The sequence below is a fragment of the Mus caroli genome, unplaced genomic scaffold (assembly GCF_978045245.1).
Source record: "Mus caroli unplaced genomic scaffold, Mus_caroli_1 scaffold_19, whole genome shotgun sequence".
Classification (NCBI taxonomy): Eukaryota; Metazoa; Chordata; class Mammalia; order Rodentia; family Muridae; genus Mus; species Mus caroli.
In genome coordinates this window covers 48,108,697-48,129,803 of record NW_028227274.1, presented here as the reverse complement: position 1 = coordinate 48,129,803, position 21,107 = coordinate 48,108,697, and the positions used below count along the sequence as shown (strand labels likewise).

The window sequence follows — 21,107 nt, the reverse complement described above, 5'->3', positions numbered from 1 at the left end:
TCTCAGCTTCCTATCACAGCTGCCCCAGGGGAAGAGCTAAAAGTTTTCCTTTGCTTAATTCTCAGGCACCAGGACATTGTGCCTCTTCCAAAAGTCCTAGGCACAGAAGCTAAACTTCATCTTAGCAATGATGGAATAATCCCACCTCAGCAGCTATGCCTGCCATTCTCTGGCAGTAAACTGGTTTGTTTACTTTTGATGACCATAAACAGGAACAAAAGAAAATCAAACTACAAATGGGCTTTCATTGTTGTATAAACTCAACCTTTGTAACACAGGGAAGGAAAATGAGAAATATTTCCTATTTATTGAACACTTCAGATTAACATCCAGGGATCTTCTGCATCCTGCTCTTCTCATGGGGAAAACACACACACACACACACACACACACACACACACTCACTCACACACACACTCACATACACACACACACACGCACACACACACTCACACACACACACACTCACACACACACACTCACACACACACAAATACACACATACACACACACACACACACTCACACACACACGAATACACACATACACACACACACAGAAGCAGAGACAGAGCTAGATAAAATATGGTAAAAGCTACTAGAAAGAGTTAATACTAAGAAACAATATTGTTTTCAAGAACTTCCACAAATGACTTAACTATTTTTTAACAAATGTTTAAAATAGGATACTTCTAACTATATAAGTCATTTTTAATAAAGTAAATTCATTCATATTAACAGTAGCAAATACAAAGTATTTCCTTAATAGTATAAATTAATGAAATACTAAAAGACAAAATGGTTATGTTCCAAAGAAGCAAGAAAACATCTTACCCCAGTCTTCATCACTTATCCTGGAGAAGGACCGGTCCCTCAGGATTCTAAAACATTGATCATACAGAATGGTCAGAGTGGAAGGGAAATGCACAACGGTGAACACAATAGTGTGACTCTACTCCAAATGAGAACACAGAAAGACTCACCCAGCATTGTTGACCACAACGTCTACAATATGAAAAAGATCCAAGTTACATAAAGGAAAGTATGCACATTAATTTGCACTTACTTACAACTTACATTTATTTTAAAACTTTTTAAAAGTCCCCCAGAAAAACTACATACAATAAGAATGCTATCAAAACAAAATTTGAGTACCTATAGCAAAATAAATAAACAAAGGAAAAACAACTAACTTACAAAAACACGTGATCATCAGGTCATACCTTCCTCTCAGACTTTAAAATCTGAATCTCCTTTCTTCAACCCAAAGTCTTGTAGCTCAAAAAGCTAGCGCTTACACCCTCTTGAGTCTTGAGTACTATAAGCCATCTTGTACTTAACTTCAAAATTCTCTCAGAAAGTTAAAAAGTTCTCTCATTGCTCCTCAACAGTAAAAAGATCAAAAATTCAGGAAGCCCTAAAGTAAGCATAAGAACTCAGGCCTGCAACTCAGTCACTTGAGAAGGGAGGGCAGGAGGCTCATGAAAAGAGAGCCAGCCTCCACTACACAGTGTGGGATGGCCTGTACTACATGAGACCCTGTTTCAAAAATAAAATAAAATGAAATAAACTAGGAATTTCAAACAAACCCACTGAGGCCATAAACTAATATTCTATTTGATAAGTCGTTGTAATCTCACTATGCACAGAAAGTGAAGTTTTTAAAGACCCAACCCCTGCAATCCTGTGGCAATCTCCCTCCTCTGTGGTCACACTCTGCTTTCTGCCCCTGTCAGACGGCATGTGACCATGGCTCTTATGACTCAACAAACTAGAACAAATATGTTGAACTAAACAAGGGAGGGATACGCTCAACACACAAACAGTAGTGCTGTCCAGACGGGAAACACACAGGCCTGTTTCCCTCTTGCAATGATTGATTTTAATAACAATGTCTCAGACTAAACCAGGAGGAGGAGTTAGAGACGAAGGGCCAAGAGTACATCTCTAAAATGAAGAGCCCTATTGTGCCAGGTAGTTTTATGTGAACTCGATACAAGCTAAAGTCTTCTGAGAGAAGAGAACCCAATAAAGAAAAGGCTTCTATAAATTCAAGTTGTAGTCAAGCCAGTGGGGCATTTTCTTAATTAGTGATTGATGGGGGAGGGTCCAGCCCACTGTAGGTGGTACCTTTCCTGAGCTCGTGGTCCTAGGTTCTGTAAGAAAACAGGCTGAGCAAACCATGAGGAGCAAGCCAGTAAGCAGCACCCCTCCATAGCCTCTGCATCAGCTCCTGCCTCCAGGTTACTGCCCTGTTTGAGTCTCTGTCCTGATTTCCTTCAGTAATGAACAGTGATATGGAAGTGTAAGCCAAATAAACCCTTTCCTCCCCAACTAGCTTTTTGATCATGGTATTTCACAACTGCAATAAAAATCCTAAGACACTTATCATATATATTTCTTCTAAATTTATAAGACATCAAATCATCATTTAAAAAAAATACACTGGGTCCATTAGTGCCAAAATACTGATTTATGTCAGAAGTGTTTTTGAGATTTAATTGAATTATCATTAAAAAGGGCAAAGAGCTTATGCTGACAAAATTTTTTAATCACCTAAGATGCAAAAACTCAAAAATTACCTAGATATGTGTATGGCAATAAGATCATCACCTCAATTCCATCACGAAATAAAATCAGTTAAATAAAATATTTGAATTATACAACAAACCCAAAAATCTAATTGGAAAAAGAGATTTGTTTGTTAAACAGATGTCAATTCAAAAATATTCCATGAGGAAGCTAACAAGGGCCTCATTAGTATCATGTAATCATGTTACCGATAGCTTTGATTGTGAACTTGACCCGACCTACACTCACAGGGAAGACAGGCTCACGGAAGGACTGTCTACAGGAAGTTCATCCGTAGCCATGGCTGTGGAGGGCTATTTCATGATGTAACTGGTATTCTGAATTCCTGTCCAAACTTCCCCACGATGACAGCCTGTATCCTAGCCTTGCAAGTCAAACTCAATCCCCCTCTTCCTCACTTGTTTGTTCCTGGGGATATTTTACCACAGAAACAGAAAGGAACCTTAGAGAAGCCATAAGTGAAAGAAAACATCACCTATTCTGCCAAATGTGTCCAGTGCTGTCTTCACAAGCTTCTCGCCTGCTTCAACTGAATCTGAGAAGAACAAGGAAGACAAAATGTCGATGACCTCCCACACAATCATTTCCTGTGGCACATGAGAGATACGACCACCCGACAGAATGGATTCAAAAAAGGCACACAGCAGTCAACGGAGTCTAGCAAAGCAATCGACAGAGTGTAGTATTACCAAAGAAACTTTCATGTCAGACAGTTTATTAACCAGCAAAATAAGGGTAGAATGGAATGAATAAGAAATGCTGAGACAAGACTTTAATCCCAGTACTTGGGAGGCAGAAGCAGAAGGATCTTTGTGTGTTCAAAGCCAGCCTAGTCTACAGATGGAGTTTCAGGACACCCACGGCTACACAGAGAGAAAAACAACAACAAAACAAACAAACAAACAATTCTGACAAAGACTACTAGAGGAGTGCTGTCCAATGAAAACTGCTTCTGAGAACGGGAAGGGGTGAAGTAATTACATATTAATTAAATGTTTATACTCCCCATGAACTTGAAAAGGCCCTGTTTTCCACCATTGTACAAACAGCAACCAATAATCATGTGGGTACTGAGTGGGGAACAGTGTGGCCAGCATAGCAGGCAAGTACCTAGTTCAACTTAATCTGTATTTAATTTTACATGGCAACACAAACATTGCACCTTAATGGAAAATTAAGAGGTGGGAGAGATGGAGGAGCACATTTGATCTATATAAGCATATGCATTATTACATAGCCACCAGTTTTGCAGTATTAACTACAAAAAGTACAGCAAATGGTATGGGTTCACATATTCAGCTGGTGAGCTCCAAGGCGGGCTCTGCCTGCTGCTGTCCATCACCACTGCCTGCGCTATAAGCTCTTCACTCACAAGGGAAAACCCAGGACAGACCATCAATCCCTTCCACAGGACCCAGGAAGTGTCAACTCTTCTAAGAGACCCAGGAACAATGGCAACCTCTTCCCCAGGACCCATGGGATCCATACGGTCCTTGGTAAGAGATTCAGGTTGAGGCCAAGTGCTACAGCACACCTCTGTAATCACGGAATTGGGTAGAGTTGAGGGGAGAAATATCTTGAGTTCTCAGGCCAACCTGAAACACTAGGGTTTTTGGTTTTTTATTTGGTTGGTTGGTTTGGTTGTGTGTGTGTGTGTGTGTGTGTGTATGTTAGCCATTTTCCAAAATTCTTGGACCCGTTAGTATTTCTGATCATTTTTTCCTCAACTTTTGGAGTATCTGCCTCCATAGAATGATCTGTTTTGTGGCAGTAACCCGACTCTTTGCAAACTATTTCTTCACATGCCCTGCTTGCCTCACACTCACACCTGAAGGTAATTTCATGTCTATCCCTGTTTCAGGACTGGCTACTCTGTCAGGTGAGGTCACCTGTGCACTGTCCCACCTGTCTGACACCATGGTAGCGCTCAGCAAGCTTTAGGCTGTGGAGCACTTGCAGTTCAGATGTTCTCATCATCAGTGTTCAGTGTCTGGACGGCTGAAAATGCAGACTTCCTGAGTAAGGCTGTGAGCTCCCTACAGATGAGCTCATGGGGGCTGTACCAGCTGCAGCAGCCACTGGGAGCTTTCTGAGCCTCGCCCGCCCAGGCACTTCCAATGGCTGCTGAGATTCTAACCCAGAAAAGCCTGAGCACTTGGAAAAGCTGGAGGGGCTGTTGTCCTGATGATTGGCAGACTATGCAAATGAGAGCTGCAAAAGGGAGGAGCCTGCGGTTTCTCTCCTTGTAAGTCTTTAAGGCTCTAGGACAGTGGTTCTCAACCTTCCTGATGCTGCGGCCTTTTAATACTCATGTTGTGGTGACCTCCCCCACCATAGAATCATTATCATTGCTTCTTCATAACTGTGTTATGAATTGTAATGTGCAACCCCTGTGAAAGGGTCATTTGAGCTTCAAAGGGATTGTGACCCACGTTGAGAACCATGCTCTAGGGTTGAAAGGAAAAGATTGAAACACTTTTTTCTAAATCACCAATACGGGGGGGAGGGGGGAGATATCAAACATCCCATTAGCATCTTAACACTCCCTCACATACTATGGACCATAGATAGCCTAGTTCACTCCCTGGAAGCTGTCAAAATGAAACCAAGCTCCTACAGCCTAGCTCCAGGGAAAGTCAGCAGCCACGAGCTTGAAGTGTAAATCTAGGCAACCAAGCTCTTCCCAACACTACTAGAACAACAGACCAAATCGTGAAAGCTGTAATTGCAGGGTTTTCATAATGTATTTAACATCTAATTTGACCCTTGAGTTTTTGCAAAGCTAAGGCCACATACAGTAGCGACTGCAGTAGGACATGGGAGCCAACACAGAGAAGGCCACTCATCACTTCGCACGGCAGACTGTGAGGATCTTTTAAAACACTAAGAAGAATTAAAGGAGATGCCATGGAGGTGTGTGAGACCTTGAGTTCACAACACAGCCACACCTCTAACAGTTTAAGTATCAGAACGGTTTGGGAAGTCAGCTACATCAAAAGCTTAGCCATTTCTCCCATGTGATATAAAGTATGCTGTCAAAAGGCTTGGTAGACTTAGATAAAATCTAATTTCATCATAGATTCAGTATAATGCTGAGTTATTTCTCCAGGATTACCAAAGCAAGCGATCTTTATTAGCAGAAGGGAAGGAAACAATCTACGTTTGTCAAATACCGTAATTGGCCACTGCTTTCCCGCCTTTCCTTCTTATCTCTGCCACAACCTTGTCAGCAGCAGAAGAGCCTTTACCAACTCCTTTGAAGTCCCCTCCTAAGTCGTTCACTGCAAGGCAAAAAAACAAGCAATTAATCTTTCCCACCTCCCAAGTATGTTAGATAGAAAATTCAAATTAGTGATGTCGTTCTTCAATCTCCTGCCCACTTCCCACCTACGTGATCACCAATCTTACCAAACACGAGGTAAAGCACCTGTTACCAAAACAGGCCCCTCTTCTGCCTCACACGTACAAGCCCAGGTTTATCTCCAGCACCAAGAAAATAAAGTTTTCAACACAGATACAAACAGCAAAAATACCAAAGGTTCAGGTCATGAATGTTTTTACTTTCACTCTTCTTTTCCTCTTTTGGAATGTAAAGGATGTGACTTAACCCTTCACGGGAGAAATGAGGGGTGTGACTTAACCCTTCACAGGAGAGATGAGGGGCGAGCGGGCAAAGGTGTGCGAAAACACGCCTCAAAAATAAATACACAAGGAAGCAATGCCTTTTGGGGTTTCTGGAAACTTTAAGACAAATAAACAAAGAAGTGTGCTTTAAAATGACCTACTGACCTAGGGATAGAGAAGGGCGGTGGGGAGCAGGTGTAGGAGAAAGGTGGAGAGTAGCCATGACGGATGCATGCTGTGTGCACATATGACATGGCAAGCTGAACCTCATGAATATGTGCAATTAACAAAATCAAAAATCAAAAAGGAAATTATAAGCAATCCCTTTGAAATCACTTAGCCAAAAGAACTAAAATCAAAAGAAAAAGCAATAGAAATTCTCTGCAAACACTGTAGAGCCGCCAGCACTGCCATTGAAGTACAGAACCAGCCCAATGTCCACGGCGGGCAATGGGTGGAGGGTAAACCCTGGCATGCTATGCCAGGGGAAGTAAAACAACCAGAATAGGACAAATACCAGTCGGTTCCCCTTTTGTGTGGCTTTGGGAATAGTCAGATTCACAGACTTACAGAAGAGAAAGATGGTTGCCACAAACTGGGAGAAAGCGGACCTGGGGAGTTTTAACAGGCCTAAAGTTTCAACTATAAAATAAATACTTACACAGACTTACTATATAACACAGTGCCTATAGTAATAGTAAGCTTAAAACTGAAGGTAGCTCTCACATTGTGTTCTTACTGCAATAAAGTTTGTAAAGATTATATACTATAAAGTAACTTCCCCAGTCCAAAATAAAAACCCAGTATTTAGTGTGTGCGTGTGTGCGTGTGTGTGTGTGTGTGTGTGTGTGTGTGTGTGTGGTGTGATATTAAACCATGAGGCAGAGAAGAACACTTGTAAATTGTCCCAAAACACAATGTCATAATCTAGAATTCAGGAAAATATCTATTAAAAGAGATCACAGATTATAAATGAAACTAGTAATTTTCAGTCACTAGCTTATACCATGATTTCATTGTTTTTAACAAGAAAACATACAAGATCCCCATATACTCAATTATACAACTGCTAGCACTGTTATACATTGACTGTCTGCAGAGAACTCTTCAGTGCCACCTGTAGCGAATGGCAAGGGTGCCCACCTCAGTTTCTAATTTACTGAAAGTGAAGTGAATAATGTCGTCAGACATTAGCATGAAGTACACAGCAAAGCCAAAGTCACCAAACACTAGGGACAGATGACAAACTCAAGTGGCACAGTAGTGCAGGGCAAGTTGTATGAACAGCATCCAACCACTAAGGACACAAGCAGATCGGTGCCATGTAACTTAAAGAAACAAAACTCAGGACAAATATTTGGGGCAAAGTTTGTGTGTGAAAGGGTCATTTTGTAGACCTAGCACATGACTGTGAGGAATATCACCCTAATAAATTACTAATTACAAATGGCAAGAGGTTACACAGTACAATTAATATTGATGAGTTTTGTTTCGGTTTTGGGGTTTGTTTTTTTTTTCTTTAGAAAAGCATTCCTTAGTGAGGGTTCGATGGTAGTGTATGACTAAGGAGATAAAGGGATGGGATGACAGACTGAAAAGGCCAACACCTAGTCACATGTAAAAGCAGTCAGGATAAATGTGTTTCCGCTAACGTTTTCTTTTGTTCTTTTTGAAATAAATGAGTTTTCCTAAATTTATGCAGGAATGTTTTCCTAATCAAGTAATATTACCAGTATTACTGAAAATTAAAACGCTCTGTAAAGACACAAATAATAAACAGGTTTACAGTATCCTTCAAGGCATGGAAAGAAAGATGATTTTCAAAATCTGAATTCTATTAACTGTTCATTCCCATGCAATTATTGAAATGACAAAAAAAACTAGTTAAACATAATAAAAATTTAAATACAAGCAAAAGTTTTAATGATTGTTTTTTACATTAATTTTAAATTTCAACTAAAATATAATTACACCACTCCCTCTACCCTTTCCTCCTCCTTTAAAAAAATAATGTAAAACAGCACAAGAACTTCCAAGACCTAACAGGCAAACAGAGCATTTGAGTGGAGAGAATTGTTCCACTGTGTGATGAAGCACTGCCCCCAAGTGGAGATGTCACAAAGTGCAGCTAAACACAAACACTGAAGATCACTAAGGCTGAGACAAAGGATGCAGCATTAAGCAGGACTAAACTGATTCCTTCCGTCACCAGGCTAGAAACACCCATTCAAGTGCTGAATGGCCTGAAAAGCAATAATTTAACAGTTTATCTGTGTTCAAATATAAAAAGAACTGTTGGTACCCGCGCTATGTAGCGTGGCTGCCACTCCCACGCATGGGCAAAGTTGCAGACTGCAAAAGTAACAAACCAAAGACCTTATATTAACGTATGCTTCCCACCTCTTGACAACTGTACACGGATGTATTTAAGGTCCACAGTTTTTAAGAGTTTGAGATGACAAGTGCTCCCCTGGATAAAAACAGTTTATGCATTCACCCAGACTATGTCAAATGCAAATTTTAGTTTAGAAGCACTTTGTTCCTTTGTCACACACAAGCTACTCAGCCTTTAAAAAGAACAAACATTTCTACTAAAAATGAACCAAGCATGTTTGCATGAGGAAGATCCAGAGAAGGATGAAGCAGTCACTCCTCCTGTTGATGACACGAGTGGGAAGGGCGTCATAGCTGAGGAGAGTGTTCTCAGCCGGATCCACCACAAGTTCCTAGCATGTGATATGTTTGTAATTCTCCATTTAAAAATCCTTTTCAATGGCAGGTGGCCTGGTACATGCTTGTAATCCTGACACATGAGAGATAGAGAAAACAGGACAGCGAGTTCCAAAGTCATCCTTAGATACACAGAGAATCCTGGGCCAACCTGGGCTACATCAGATCCTCTCTTAAAAAAAAAAAAAAAAAAATTGGCTCACACCCTGGAAGGTGTTTGTTTCTTAAACAAGTTATTTTTCCCTTTTTCTTGTCATTTTAAATACATCAGTGAGCTAGCTGGGCTATTAAGAGCTGTAGAGGTTTGGTTCTCTTTGTTGGGTTGGGTTGGGTTGGAGGGCAGTTCTCCTAAAAATCTACTCTCAGAGTTTCATTAGCTAACACCTGTATTACAAACTCGTGGATCCACAGAATTCTAAGCTGCACTTGAAACTCTCTATCATCTGTCTGTCTGTCTCTCTCTGTGTCACACACACACACACACACACACACACACACACGAGTACTCCGTAATCAGATACACAGGTAAATAAATGAAAAGTGCCAAATTATCCAGTGTATCCAGTTGCTGTCATTCTAAAGACAGAGCTTCCTAACTGAGAGAATCCCTGCTTCTCTCAGCATGGCCTATCAGCACGTCTGTGGATCTGAAGAACAGGCATAAATTCTAGCCCACTGTTTTAACACACACTTCTTTGGCTCTAGTAAAATAACACTTAACTCTCATTAGTCATCTCTGTCCATTTTGCCTGCTCTTGTCAACAACACACTTTATTTGGGGTTTGAGTCTCTGTGTCTCTAGTATTTTTTTTTTTTTGGTTGGTTGGTTTTTGTTGTTGCTGTCTTATTGTTGTTATTTTGGTTTGCTTTGGTGTTTTTTAAGAGGCAGGGTTTCTCTGGCTGCCCTGGAACTCCGTAGACCAGGCTGGCCTCAAACTCAGAGATCCACCTGTCTGCCCTGCCTCTGTTGGATTAAAGGTGTGTACCCCAATGCCTAGCTCCTCTCTGTTACATTTTCAAGTGACTTATATTTAAAAGGTTTTAATTCTTTTTCATATGTCTTACAAACCATAAATCCTTTCATTAAAATGTTGGGAAGGAAAGATCCGACCTGAGTGCATCTTTGGCTTCCTGAGGATCACAGCACTGTTTTCCAGTGCTTTGTGCAAACCTGAGAGGGAGATCTGGGTTTATCTCTAACTACTCTATGTGCTGTGAAAGCCATGATTCCTGGTAATGGGTTTTCTCTCGTTCTGTCTGTCTGTCCTTTGCCCTAGCATTTTACGATTCTTTAGAGGCAGTTAATCTGACAATAATACCTGTTTCAAAAGACAAAGAAAAGAAAAATTAACCAGATGTTATATGTATGTTCTCTCTCTCTCTCTCTCTCTCTCTCTCTGTGTGTGTGTGTGTCTGTGTGTGTGTGTGTGTGTGTGTGTGTGTGATTTACACATATACATACTTACCTTAGAGAAAGACAAGCTTATACAAGGCACAGCCAATGGTTACCAACAACCTTGTCGGGCTTCCTCTTACACAACCTGACAGCCAGAGAATGGAGGGAAACCCTGGGCTGGCTATTCTAGTGTTCCCTCAGTTTAGTCAAAAAAACAAAAACAAAAACAAAAACAAAAAAACAAAAATAACGGTCACCTTGGTTCAGAAAGAATCTCTTCTAGAGTGGCTACAAATGTATCCAAATTTGTGAAGGGCTCGGGGAAGAGCCGCTCTGAAAGCCAACCTCACTAGCTTCCTGACTTGACCTCTCGTGCTGCTAAGACTGGGTAGTTACTAAACAGAATTTATTCTGTACTGCTCTAGTGATTAGAATGCCCAAACCCCCAGACTACTACATGATGAAGACTGGTCTCTATTTCAGTAATGGTGCCTCATAGCTGCACGCTCCCGAGTGGAAGAAGGCTCTATGAAGAAAGAATTGGAACCGCAAGGGAAGAAAGCGCCCTTCAACCCGAATCCCTTTAGATGGGTACTAATCTTATTCAGGCGTGTAGAGCCTTTGGACTTAATCCTCTTCAAAAGCCACACCTCAGCACCCCACTGCTGGGATTCATTTCAGTGCCATCAGTCAAGCCTTAGCAGCCTAACTGATTTTCCCTTTCCTCACCAGAAAGGAGGCAATCATTTCCTTAAAGGAGAAGAAAACAAGAAATTCAAGACTAAGACTGATCCTCCGACCTCTTGCCTGCTTATCTGTACTTGGAGCTGCAATCTGCCTGTGCAGGGGGAGGTTCACAGCACACGGCAGAGGAGCAACACTGACTGGTTTAAATAAATCTCACTCCGATTTCTGTTTGAGAACTCAACTGTCAGAGACCAAGAGAATAGATAATGGAGATGGACCACTCAAGAGGTGGAGGACCAAGGAGCATGGGTTGAGGGCTATCCTTGACCACAGGCCAGCTTGGGCAACATGTGACAGTGACACACAGGGAAGAGCAAAGAAAAATGTAGAGAAGGGAGACAGGTTTTCAACCTAGCCCTGACCTCCATCTCAGAATCCTGCTCTCACTGCCTACTGCAAATCTAACAGAAACCTCTCCTATCCGCCAGTCTGCTCCCCCTTCATTCTTTCCTGTCTTAGGAGATGAACACTCTTAATCTTTCAGATATTTGGAATCATCCTTGACTTTTCTTTCCTTAAGGAAGGAGGGAGGAAGATCAGAAGTTCAAGGCCAGCCTGGGCTACATGAGCTCTTTTCTCAGAGGGGAGAAGAATGTGAAGCTCAGACTTTAAATTCCTTGCCTTGAAAGCGTGGATGACTTGAGCTTGATCCCCAGAACACACATCCCAGAGCCTAGCCTGGCAGTACACTCGAGATCCCAGGGTGGAGGAAGCAGAGGCAGGAACCTGCTGGCCAGATAGCCTGGTCAAACTGGTGAGCGCCAGGCCAATAAAAGCCTGCCTTAGAAAACAATACAGACAGCTGCTCCTGATAAATGGTACCAGAGGGATTAACCTCTGACACACACAGAAGAAGACAGAGACCACAGAGACGGAGAGAGACCACCACATAACTACAAGAGGGTCCTGCTGGCCTCTTCCCTTCTACTTCCTGTTTATTTTCATTTTTAAAAATTGCCAAGCATATTCAGTCACCCAACCTGTGTCCCAGTCTCCCTGACCTTCCTTCCGTTCCCTTTCCACTCTTAACCTGTGGCATACAGTCCTCAGGCGGCAACCAGGATGACACAGCGCTCCCTACACCAGGTCATGCAGCTCTCCACTCACACTGCAGCATCTCCCCCATCTGAACCAGGTCAAAAGCCCACCCACCGGTCTATGTGTCAAGCCTCCTGCTAGTTCTACGCTCTCCTCTCTAGCTTTAACTCCCTTCAGCGACCCCAGTCCAGACGCACTGTCCCCACACACACCGGCTAACTTTAAAACCCTCCAGGCCTGCCTCCACCTCAGGGCCCCAGCTCCAGAGGACATCTCTGGCAGAAGCTCAGTCCCTCATACTCCACTCCTGGGAGCTTCCTCCTCAAGAGCCTTACCTTAGCATTTTCTATCCTGATCACCCTAACTTCTTCCCTTGTGGCATCTATCATTATTTACTATATTTCCACCTATGTTTGTTACCCTGTCACTACACCGTAAGCTTCCTAAAAACAGGAGCCTTAGGGCATAGCTGCACAGGCCTATACTCCCAGCAGGAGTGAGGCTAAGGCAGCAGCAGGATCTCAAGTTCAAGGCCAACCTGAGCTACACAGCAAATCTCCTTTCAATTTAAAATAAACGAAAAAGAAAAAAAAATGACAAAGTAGGGAGCCTAAAGTCCTATGCAGAAGCTACTAGGATGCCCCGTCAAGCAGACAATGCTTGCTTCATAACTGGCACTCAATGCATACCTGCAGGGTAAACAGATGGTCCACCTGATGCTAAGCCTATTACATTTCTTACAGGTTTTTTTGGGTTTTTTTTTTTGTTTTTTTTTTAAACTGGGCTTTTAACTGGTAAGAAAGAGGCCTTGTAACGTGACTCAGTGGTCTTCTCACCTAACTGGGTGGGTGACACTCACGGAAAGAGCTAGAGAGGAGCCAGCACTGCAAATGCAGTCACTCGTTATACGCTGGAATCCACATGCGCGGTCTTTCTCCTTGTGTTCTCTTAGCTTCCCTTGCTCACTCCATCACGGCTCACTCTTGATTACCAAACAAAGCATTTGCTTGCACTTGCCGAGAATACTGATGCCTAACATGGGTCTCTTTCTTTGAGGATCTATAGGAGATGTGTGTTTTAAATACAGGCACCAGGCTGCTTCCACAGGTTAGGGTACACGTGTGGACTCTGTGGGCTAATGGGTATCCACCAGTAGAACCTGGCAAGGCTGCCCACTAGCTCTGAGTAAGCAAAGACCCTGAGACACTGTCTCAGCTCCTTCCCACCAGCGCCCACAAGGCTTGTGCAGTGCACCTTTACCGTTCTGAGATACACTCTGGATAGTTAAACCTCATATCTATTCTTACACATCACACACCTAATAACAGAATAAATTGTGAGTAAATGAGTCTCCCATAAATCCCTGCCCAATTCCAGGAAAGGGACCAGCCCCTCCAGGCTGCCCCTGCTGGGCCAATGAGGAGCGGAAGACTAATATTTGTACATTCAGAACCCACAGACAGGGAGAATCTCTGCCGCACTCAAGAGTGTACTTACAGGCCAGATAAGATGGCTCAAAGGGTAAGAGCACTGACTATTCTTCCAGAAGATCCAAGATTCCCAGCACCCACACATGTCAGTCCCAGAACCTTCTGTAACTCCACTTCCTGTACATCTGGCACATATGCTGCCATATAAGCAAGCGAGCACCCATAACACATAAATGATGTTTTTAAAGATTCATTTATTTATTTTATATATGTGAGTACACTGTAGCTCTCTTCAGGCACACCAGAAGAGGGCATCAGATTCCATAACAGGTGGTTGTGAGCCACCGTGTGGTTGCTGGGAATTGAACTCAGGACCTCTAGAAGAGCAGTCAGTGCTCCTAACCACTGAGCCATCTCTCCAGCCCACATAAATGATTTTTTAAGGAGGATAATTTTACTTTATTACTGTTAGAAAAACACTCTGGCTTTTTTCTCTCTACTATCTGAACTCTTTCTCATGAGCACAAGGACCGAGACTGCTGTTGTGGTGGCGGCGGCTTGGTGAAGATGAGACCTCAGAGTAACACTAAGTGAACGAGATCTCGGGTTCGAGCTGCTGACATAGCTCAGCGGGTAAAGGCATGTGCTGCTGTGCCTGGCCAGCTCAGTTGAAGCCCCAAGATCCACCGACATGGTAGAAGGGGAGAACCAACTGCTGAAAGTTGTCCTCTGACCTACGCGCGCGCACACACACACACACACACACACACACTGCATGTTAAAAAAAAAAAAAGTAATTTTGGTTTTTTTTTTTTTTTTGGTTGGTTGGTTGGGTTTTTGGGGGTTGTTTTTTGGGTTTTTTTGTTTTTTTGTTTTTTTGTTTTTTGAGACAGGGTTTCTCTGTGTAGTCCTAGCTGTCCTGGAACTCACTCTGTAGACCAGGCTGGCCTCGAACTCAGAAATCCACCTGCCTCTGCCTCCCAAGTGCTGGGATTAAAGGCGTGCGCCACCACTGCCCAGCTTAAAAAAAAAAAAAAAAGTAATTTTGAAAAGGATTTTTTAAAGAGTTCATGTTAATTAATGCTTACTAATGAATGCAGTCGAGTTCTAGTGTGTACCCTGCACTCGGTGTAATGTAATGCTGGCCTCTTCTCTCTACAAAGGTCATCAATTTTTCACCCACTTTAGTCGCACTGAAATCCAACAGATTACAAAGAGATGATGTAATTAAGCAATAAAGGCAGGATTTGAACTTTCACCAGCTTCTAGGGCATTCGATGGACTTTCCTCATTGACTTACCTTCTAGATGTCACAATGACACAGGGGGGGGGGGGGTTGAACAGCTCTGACCGATGCCCACTGGAGCTGAAGATTGTTTACCTATGACTGTGTGAGCAGAGCACAGAAAGGAGCTCATAAGGGTGCAACTTCGTTCAAGGGAATAAAGCTTTCTGAATTTTCAACTACAGTTCCTGCTAGAAGACCTCAATCTGTCTTACATTCATGATCTCAAGCTAAGACATGACTCACAGAACTGGGAACATTTCAGCCCCTGTTCAGTTCCCAGCACCTACCTCAGACATGTTCAAACCTCTGCTGCAATGTGACATTTATACAAAACCTAATGTGGATTGTCAGAATATAAGTCCGACACACTTCGATTACAGGCGTGTGCTACCACACGGGGCTTAAAACAAGCTTTGAAATGAAGTCTTAGCCGGGCGTGGTGGCGCACGCCTTTAATCCCAGCACTTGGGAGGCAGAGGCAGGTGGATTTCTGAGTTCGAGGCCAGCCTGGTCTACAAACTGAGTTCCAGGACAGCCAGGGCTATACAGAGAAACCCTGTCTCGAAAAAAAAAAAAAAAAAAGAAAGAAAGAAAGAAAGAAAAAAGAAATGAAGTCTGTACCTTAGCTAAGACAAAAGTAAATCTTATGCCCAAATTTAAATATTCAAGTATTTTATTATATGAAATATAAAGCATAGCATTTTGTATTATCATGAAATTAGAACATATCTTTAACAACACCCTTAGCTTCACAGCTGACTAAAGGACTTGGCCACAGAAACAGGAGTGGAAATAACATGACACTTCTTAGCAGCCAACCACCAGGTAGACCCAGCATGTCTTAGTTAGGCTTCCTACTGGTGTGATGAAACACCATGACCAAAAGCAAGGTAGGAAAGAAAGGGTTTATTTGGCTTACACTTCTACACTATAGTCCATCATCAAAGGAAGTCAGGACAGAGACCAAACAGGGTAGGAACTTGAAGGCAGGACTGATGCAGAGATCAAGGAGAGGTGCTGCTTACTGACTCACTCCTCATGGCTGGCTCAGCCAGCTTTCTTAGAGAGCTCAGGACTATGAGCCTAGCGAAGGTACCACACGTACAATGAACTGGATCTTCCCCCGTCAATCGCTGGTTGGGAAAAATGCCTTACAGCCTTGTGGAGAAGGCCCAAGCTTCTAGAGGCATTTCTTAATTGAGGTTCCAGCCTCTCAGATGACTTTAACTATGCCAAGTTGGTGTAACACTATCTGGCATACATTATGTCCCCTCTGACCTAATAGCTATGCTCCAGGTAGGAGCTAATCTGACATGATCACAGCGCAGGAACAGATGAACAGTCACAAAGGAAGGAGCATCCATCCATTTCAACAAACCTATTACAAAACTGTAAACTCATCACAATCTAGCATAAAAGGATTTAGATTACAGACAAGCTACTTTATTTCTTGAGGTCTTACACTTCCTACTGTCCTCTGAGCCAATTACAGGATATATGATGGATCAACCTTCCAGAAACAAGATAACCCAAATCATCAGAATGAACAAAACGTATTAACTAACACAAAAAGATTAGTGCTGTACACTGCAGCCTTAAAGCAAATTGTCTCTAGTTTTTGTTTTTGTTTTTGTTTTAATTCTAAGGAAGAGCAAGGTGCTGCTTAGGCAGGAAAAATACCTTGGTTGGCCCACAAAGTTCCCAGGAAAGTCACAAATGAAAAAAAAAAAAAAAGGGTTAAATAAATCAATGGGAAAAAGAAAAAGAAAAGAGGGCAATGACCTTCAAAAAGATCAGCCGTGTCAAGCCCGGTGTGGTGGCCCACACCTGTAACAGCAGCATTTGGGAGGTTGAGGCAGAAAGACTGCAGGGGGTGCCAGCCAGGGTTAATAACAAATCCCAGGACAGGCTGGGCTACAAACAGTCTCAAAATTTAAAGTGTGTGTGTGTGTGTCTGTCTGTCTGTCTGTCCATCTATACCTTCACAAAGACTGAATCCTGCCCTATAACACCTAACTTAAACCATCTTTCCTGCCAGGCTGAGCAATTAATTATCTTAATTTAGACTCCTTGAACTTTCAACTAGGACTTGTTGCAATAGCAGAGCAGCCCAGGCAATGAGATAATAAATAGACATACTGTCTTTGTATCTCTGACCTCTTTGAACTCAAGCCCTTATCATCTGAATATAACATATTCAGAGGTGACAGGAGAACAAGAACAGATGCACAGACTCATACACCACTGCAGTGCATTTCCTTTAGTGCTCTGAGGAAGAGCCTGACTGGCGAGCCCAAGCTTCCCTGCTCTGAAATTATTTATGAAATAAGATTTGAGATTTGAGGTGGGTGGGAGGTGTCTCCACAATGTCGTTTGGTTGGCTTGTTGTTCTGGAGGCTTTGTTTGGTTCCAGGATGTGGTCAATGTACTGTTTGCTTGTTTGGTTTGGTTTGGTTTGGTTTGGTTTGGTTTGGTTTGGTTTGGTTTGGTTTGGTTTGGTTTGGTTTTTAAGAGGCGTTCTCATGTAGCTTAGGCTTGCTTTGAACACACTGTGTATAGCCAAGGCTGGCCTTGAACTTTTGATCCTCCGGTCTCCATGTCATAAGTGCTAGGATTACAAATATCCCCATGGCCCCTGGCTTGAAAGAAGTTATATATTTTCATGTCTTAGTTTTTTGTTTTTTGTTTTTACTAAGGGGGTAGGGAGCCTCTCATATAGCCCCTCCTCAAAAAAAAAAAAAAAAACAAAACAAAAAGCAACAACAACAAACACCATGTCAGCAATGTACCCAATGAATAAAATGCCTTCTTTGCACAAGGAAATACTCTACAGTCCTTTAGGAGTTAGGAAAGATTGAACAAGTTCTGTGTAAACTCAAAAAGAGAGTAGGATTTACATAACAAACAGGCTAAGGGTAAACTACTGAGAACTTAATAGCACATGAAGAGAAAGCAGTAACGGTGTGTGCCTTCAGACCTGCACACAAGCATCCTCAAGAGGACCTGACAATAAGAAATATGCAGCCTCGCTAAATATTACAGTGTCCAAACTTAGGAAGCCACTGCTAGCCAACAGTCTTATTCTCAGAATATGCTATAAAATATCGTGAGGCCCGAGCACTGCCCTGCATACACCCCTGTTCTACCATCCATTCATTCCCAACCGTGGACAAAGTGGTTCCTGTACCCACACCAACTCCCAAACACATGATGCTAATCCTAACTATGCAGATGACTGAATCCTTCCATATTCTTCAATGCTGAGGCTTTCAATAACTCTTGACCCCCACCACAGAATCAACATATAATTGACTCCACCATTCGTTTTAAGTTTTAAAAAGCTTTCCATTGAAATAGTTCTTTAAAAAAAATTAAAAAGAAAAAAGTAACTTATAGTGATGGCTTCCTGGCTCCAAACTTCAACTATTTCTGTTTTTGACCAAGGTCCTTACCCGGAGCTTCTCATTTAATATCCACGTCAGCAGATAAGCTTGTTCCTCAAAGAGTAACCGCCCACAAGACTAAAGTCAACAATTTCCTTCCATACAATGAATATTTATACCACTTTATCAATTCTTTTTACATGAGAAAGTCTATAAAAGTAATTTACTTCAGAAAGTGACGTAAGCCAGGCATGATGGCAAACACCTGTAATCTCAACAACCCAGGGCTAAAAAAAGATTCTGCCTTAAAAAATAAATAAATAAATAGCCAATCTTTATAAAGGAAAAAAAGGTAGCCTTGAACTAAAAAAAATATTTCTGACAGAAATAAAAATTATGAAATGAAATCTTAATTGCACCAGAAGGACAGAGGGTACTTTTGCTAACAGCTACTGGTTTAAAAGTAAGTCACAGCAACTTACCAATGACTAATGCTCCTCTTTCTGCAAACGCCAGGGCGTACGCTCGGCCCAATCCTAATGAGAAACAAGGGAAACAGAAAGTTGAAAGACCTCAGCATGATTATTTGAGCCCATGAAGCCTGGTCCCCATTTTAAATTAATAAGTCAACAATTCGTTACAGTAGGAGAAGATGGTACCTCCGGTGTTACTCTCAACAGCCTCTCCACTCAGGCCCTCTTCTGTCTGCAGAAGTTAAACGAGTTAAAGCCATGTTTTCCCACCCATTTCCTACCATTCCCTGGGCTGCTAGAACACCGCATGTGAACTGGGGTCACCACTAAGCGCAATCAGGACATGTTAGAGGCAGAAGTGGGAGGGTATCACCTCTCTAGCGCTTGCTGCTCACACAGCTGCTTCTCTTCAAATACCCGTATTTAAAAACAGAGCCCGAAGAGGCAACTTCTTATCCTGGTCTCCTAATCAGTGCACGGCAGTCCCTTTACTTCAGGACCCTAATAATCTAGGGTACTTGGACTCTGGCAGAGATCCGATGACTGCTCAAAGGTGTGACTTCCAAAGCCCCGCCTGAAACCCGAATCTCTCTTATTCTAAAAGGTCTAGTGATTTCTATAGCCTTCGCTGAACCTCGAATGTGCAACTGTCAACTGCAAATCACTTCAACTCTGAATCTATGACACTGGCAAGGAGTGATGATGTTTGGGGAACTGACCTGTGAAGTTAACAGCCAAGGGTGTAAGATTTTTCTCTGGCTTAAACTCTTTTTAATTTTTTTTCTTCAGTTTTAGTTGATACATTTCATTGCTAGATGAGGAAGCTTAATAGAAAACTTATATTTTAAGATAAAATGATAAATATACAAATAAATATACAAATGGACGGAGGAAGATCAGGAGTTAAAAGCCAGTTTGAGCAAGACCCTATCGAAATAGTAACAAAATCAAAGGATTAATTCAATACCCTGAAAACTGAGGGTAGAGGTTATTCAACTGTTGTGGAACTAATGAAGACACTTCATTGCAAAGCATCTACTTGAATGTGAGTTTTTTGTTTTTTTTCATTTTCTGTCCTTTAAAATTAGTATTGCTTCAATCACAATTCTCTATCTCGAAACAAAAGACATGCAGACATAAAAGATAGGCAACTTTCCCACTGGCTGGCACACTTCAGAAATACCTTTGCTCTCAAGTTCTCCTCTCTCCCTACTTTATCCCTGTACCATCTCTCACCTTTCACACACACACACAGTGTGTGACCTTTGCCACAATTCCAGTGAACTTTGGTGTGTGGCCCTCTCAAACAAACACTCAACGATTGACTATTCAAAGTCAAGGAGCTGGCAAGACAATTCCTCGGGTGGGACGCCAGGCCCCAGAAGTTCTTTTAAGCTCATGTGTGACTTGACAGAGGCCTAAGCGTTCAAAGGCAGCAAAAGTCACATCCATAGCCACACACTAAGAGAGAGGACGAACTTTACTCAGCTGTGCACCCTGCAAGCCTGCTGACATCTCCCGTGGGAAAGACGTGGGCCTTAGAAGCTCCCTCCGGGCTTGGGGCCCGGAGCACCTGCCGACGTACCCAGTGCCCCTCCGTGCCTGGCCCACGCCAGTCCCTCCCGATCCAGCACCAGCTCCGCATCCCGCAGCTGCGCGCCACAGTCCCACTATCCGGATCGCTGACCCAGCGCGAGGCTCACCTCCCCCGGCGCCGGTGACCAAGACCACACGCCCGTCGAACCTCAGCGGCGAAGCCATGAGTCTAGCCTGCACCACGCACACACTGGCAGTGTCCCGAGTACTGCTCGGCGAGACCGGGACAGCGGGCGGGGAGAGGAGGGGCGGCACACAAACAAGTGACCTGCCGGTCTCGGGAAACTGGCGCCGGTGGTTCCAAGTGCGCCTGCGTGGGACTGGCTTAGCATCATGGGAAATGTAGTCCAGTACGAGTCTCCTTGGTGGAAAAAAATATCTGTCCAAGAGAATTGCCTTGGAAATTCTTTCAGAAGAGAGCTTTGCCAAGGTCCGTGTGATTAAATGGCTTATTACTGACTCTACTTTCATATATTTCCCTACAGCTTCATCATTCATTCAGTGTGTTCTGAGTTCAGCCATTGCCCTAGATGAATAGTGCTTGGCTTCCGTTCTAGAGGGGTGTTTTGACATAGCTTCTAAAAAAGAAAGTTATCCGTCACAGTGATCAAGGCTTCTCAGAGTGTATCCGCTGGATCTACTATGTGAAAATCACCCTGAAATTGTCAAAATGCAGAATCCTGGATCCCCATCCCCACAACTGCCTTCCCCAGACATAGTGGACAAAACAAAAAACAAAACTAAACAAACAAAAAAGTGCTGCTAAATGAGTTTAGTATTCACGTGTTGGGAACACCCATACAGTGTCAGT

General features: G+C 42.7%; 1 protein-coding gene across 1 annotated transcript in view; it reads right to left on the bottom strand.

Annotated features, from left to right (window-relative positions):
- Positions 1-20,595, bottom strand: part of Hsd17b4 (hydroxysteroid 17-beta dehydrogenase 4) — a 73,656-nt gene extending 53,061 nt beyond the window's left edge. Inside the window, exons 1-6 of the mRNA XM_021150170.3 lie at positions 20,404-20,595; positions 18,710-18,763; positions 5,765-5,872; positions 3,067-3,126; positions 983-1,004; positions 834-880 (exon numbers count right to left, since the gene is read on the bottom strand). Of these exons, the coding sequence (XP_021005829.1) occupies positions 834-880; positions 983-1,004; positions 3,067-3,126; positions 5,765-5,872; positions 18,710-18,763; positions 20,404-20,461 (349 nt within the window). The 5' untranslated portion in view covers positions 20,462-20,595. The remainder of the gene's footprint in view (positions 1-833; positions 881-982; positions 1,005-3,066; positions 3,127-5,764; positions 5,873-18,709; positions 18,764-20,403) is intronic.
- Between the last annotated feature and the right edge of the window lie 512 nt (positions 20,596-21,107).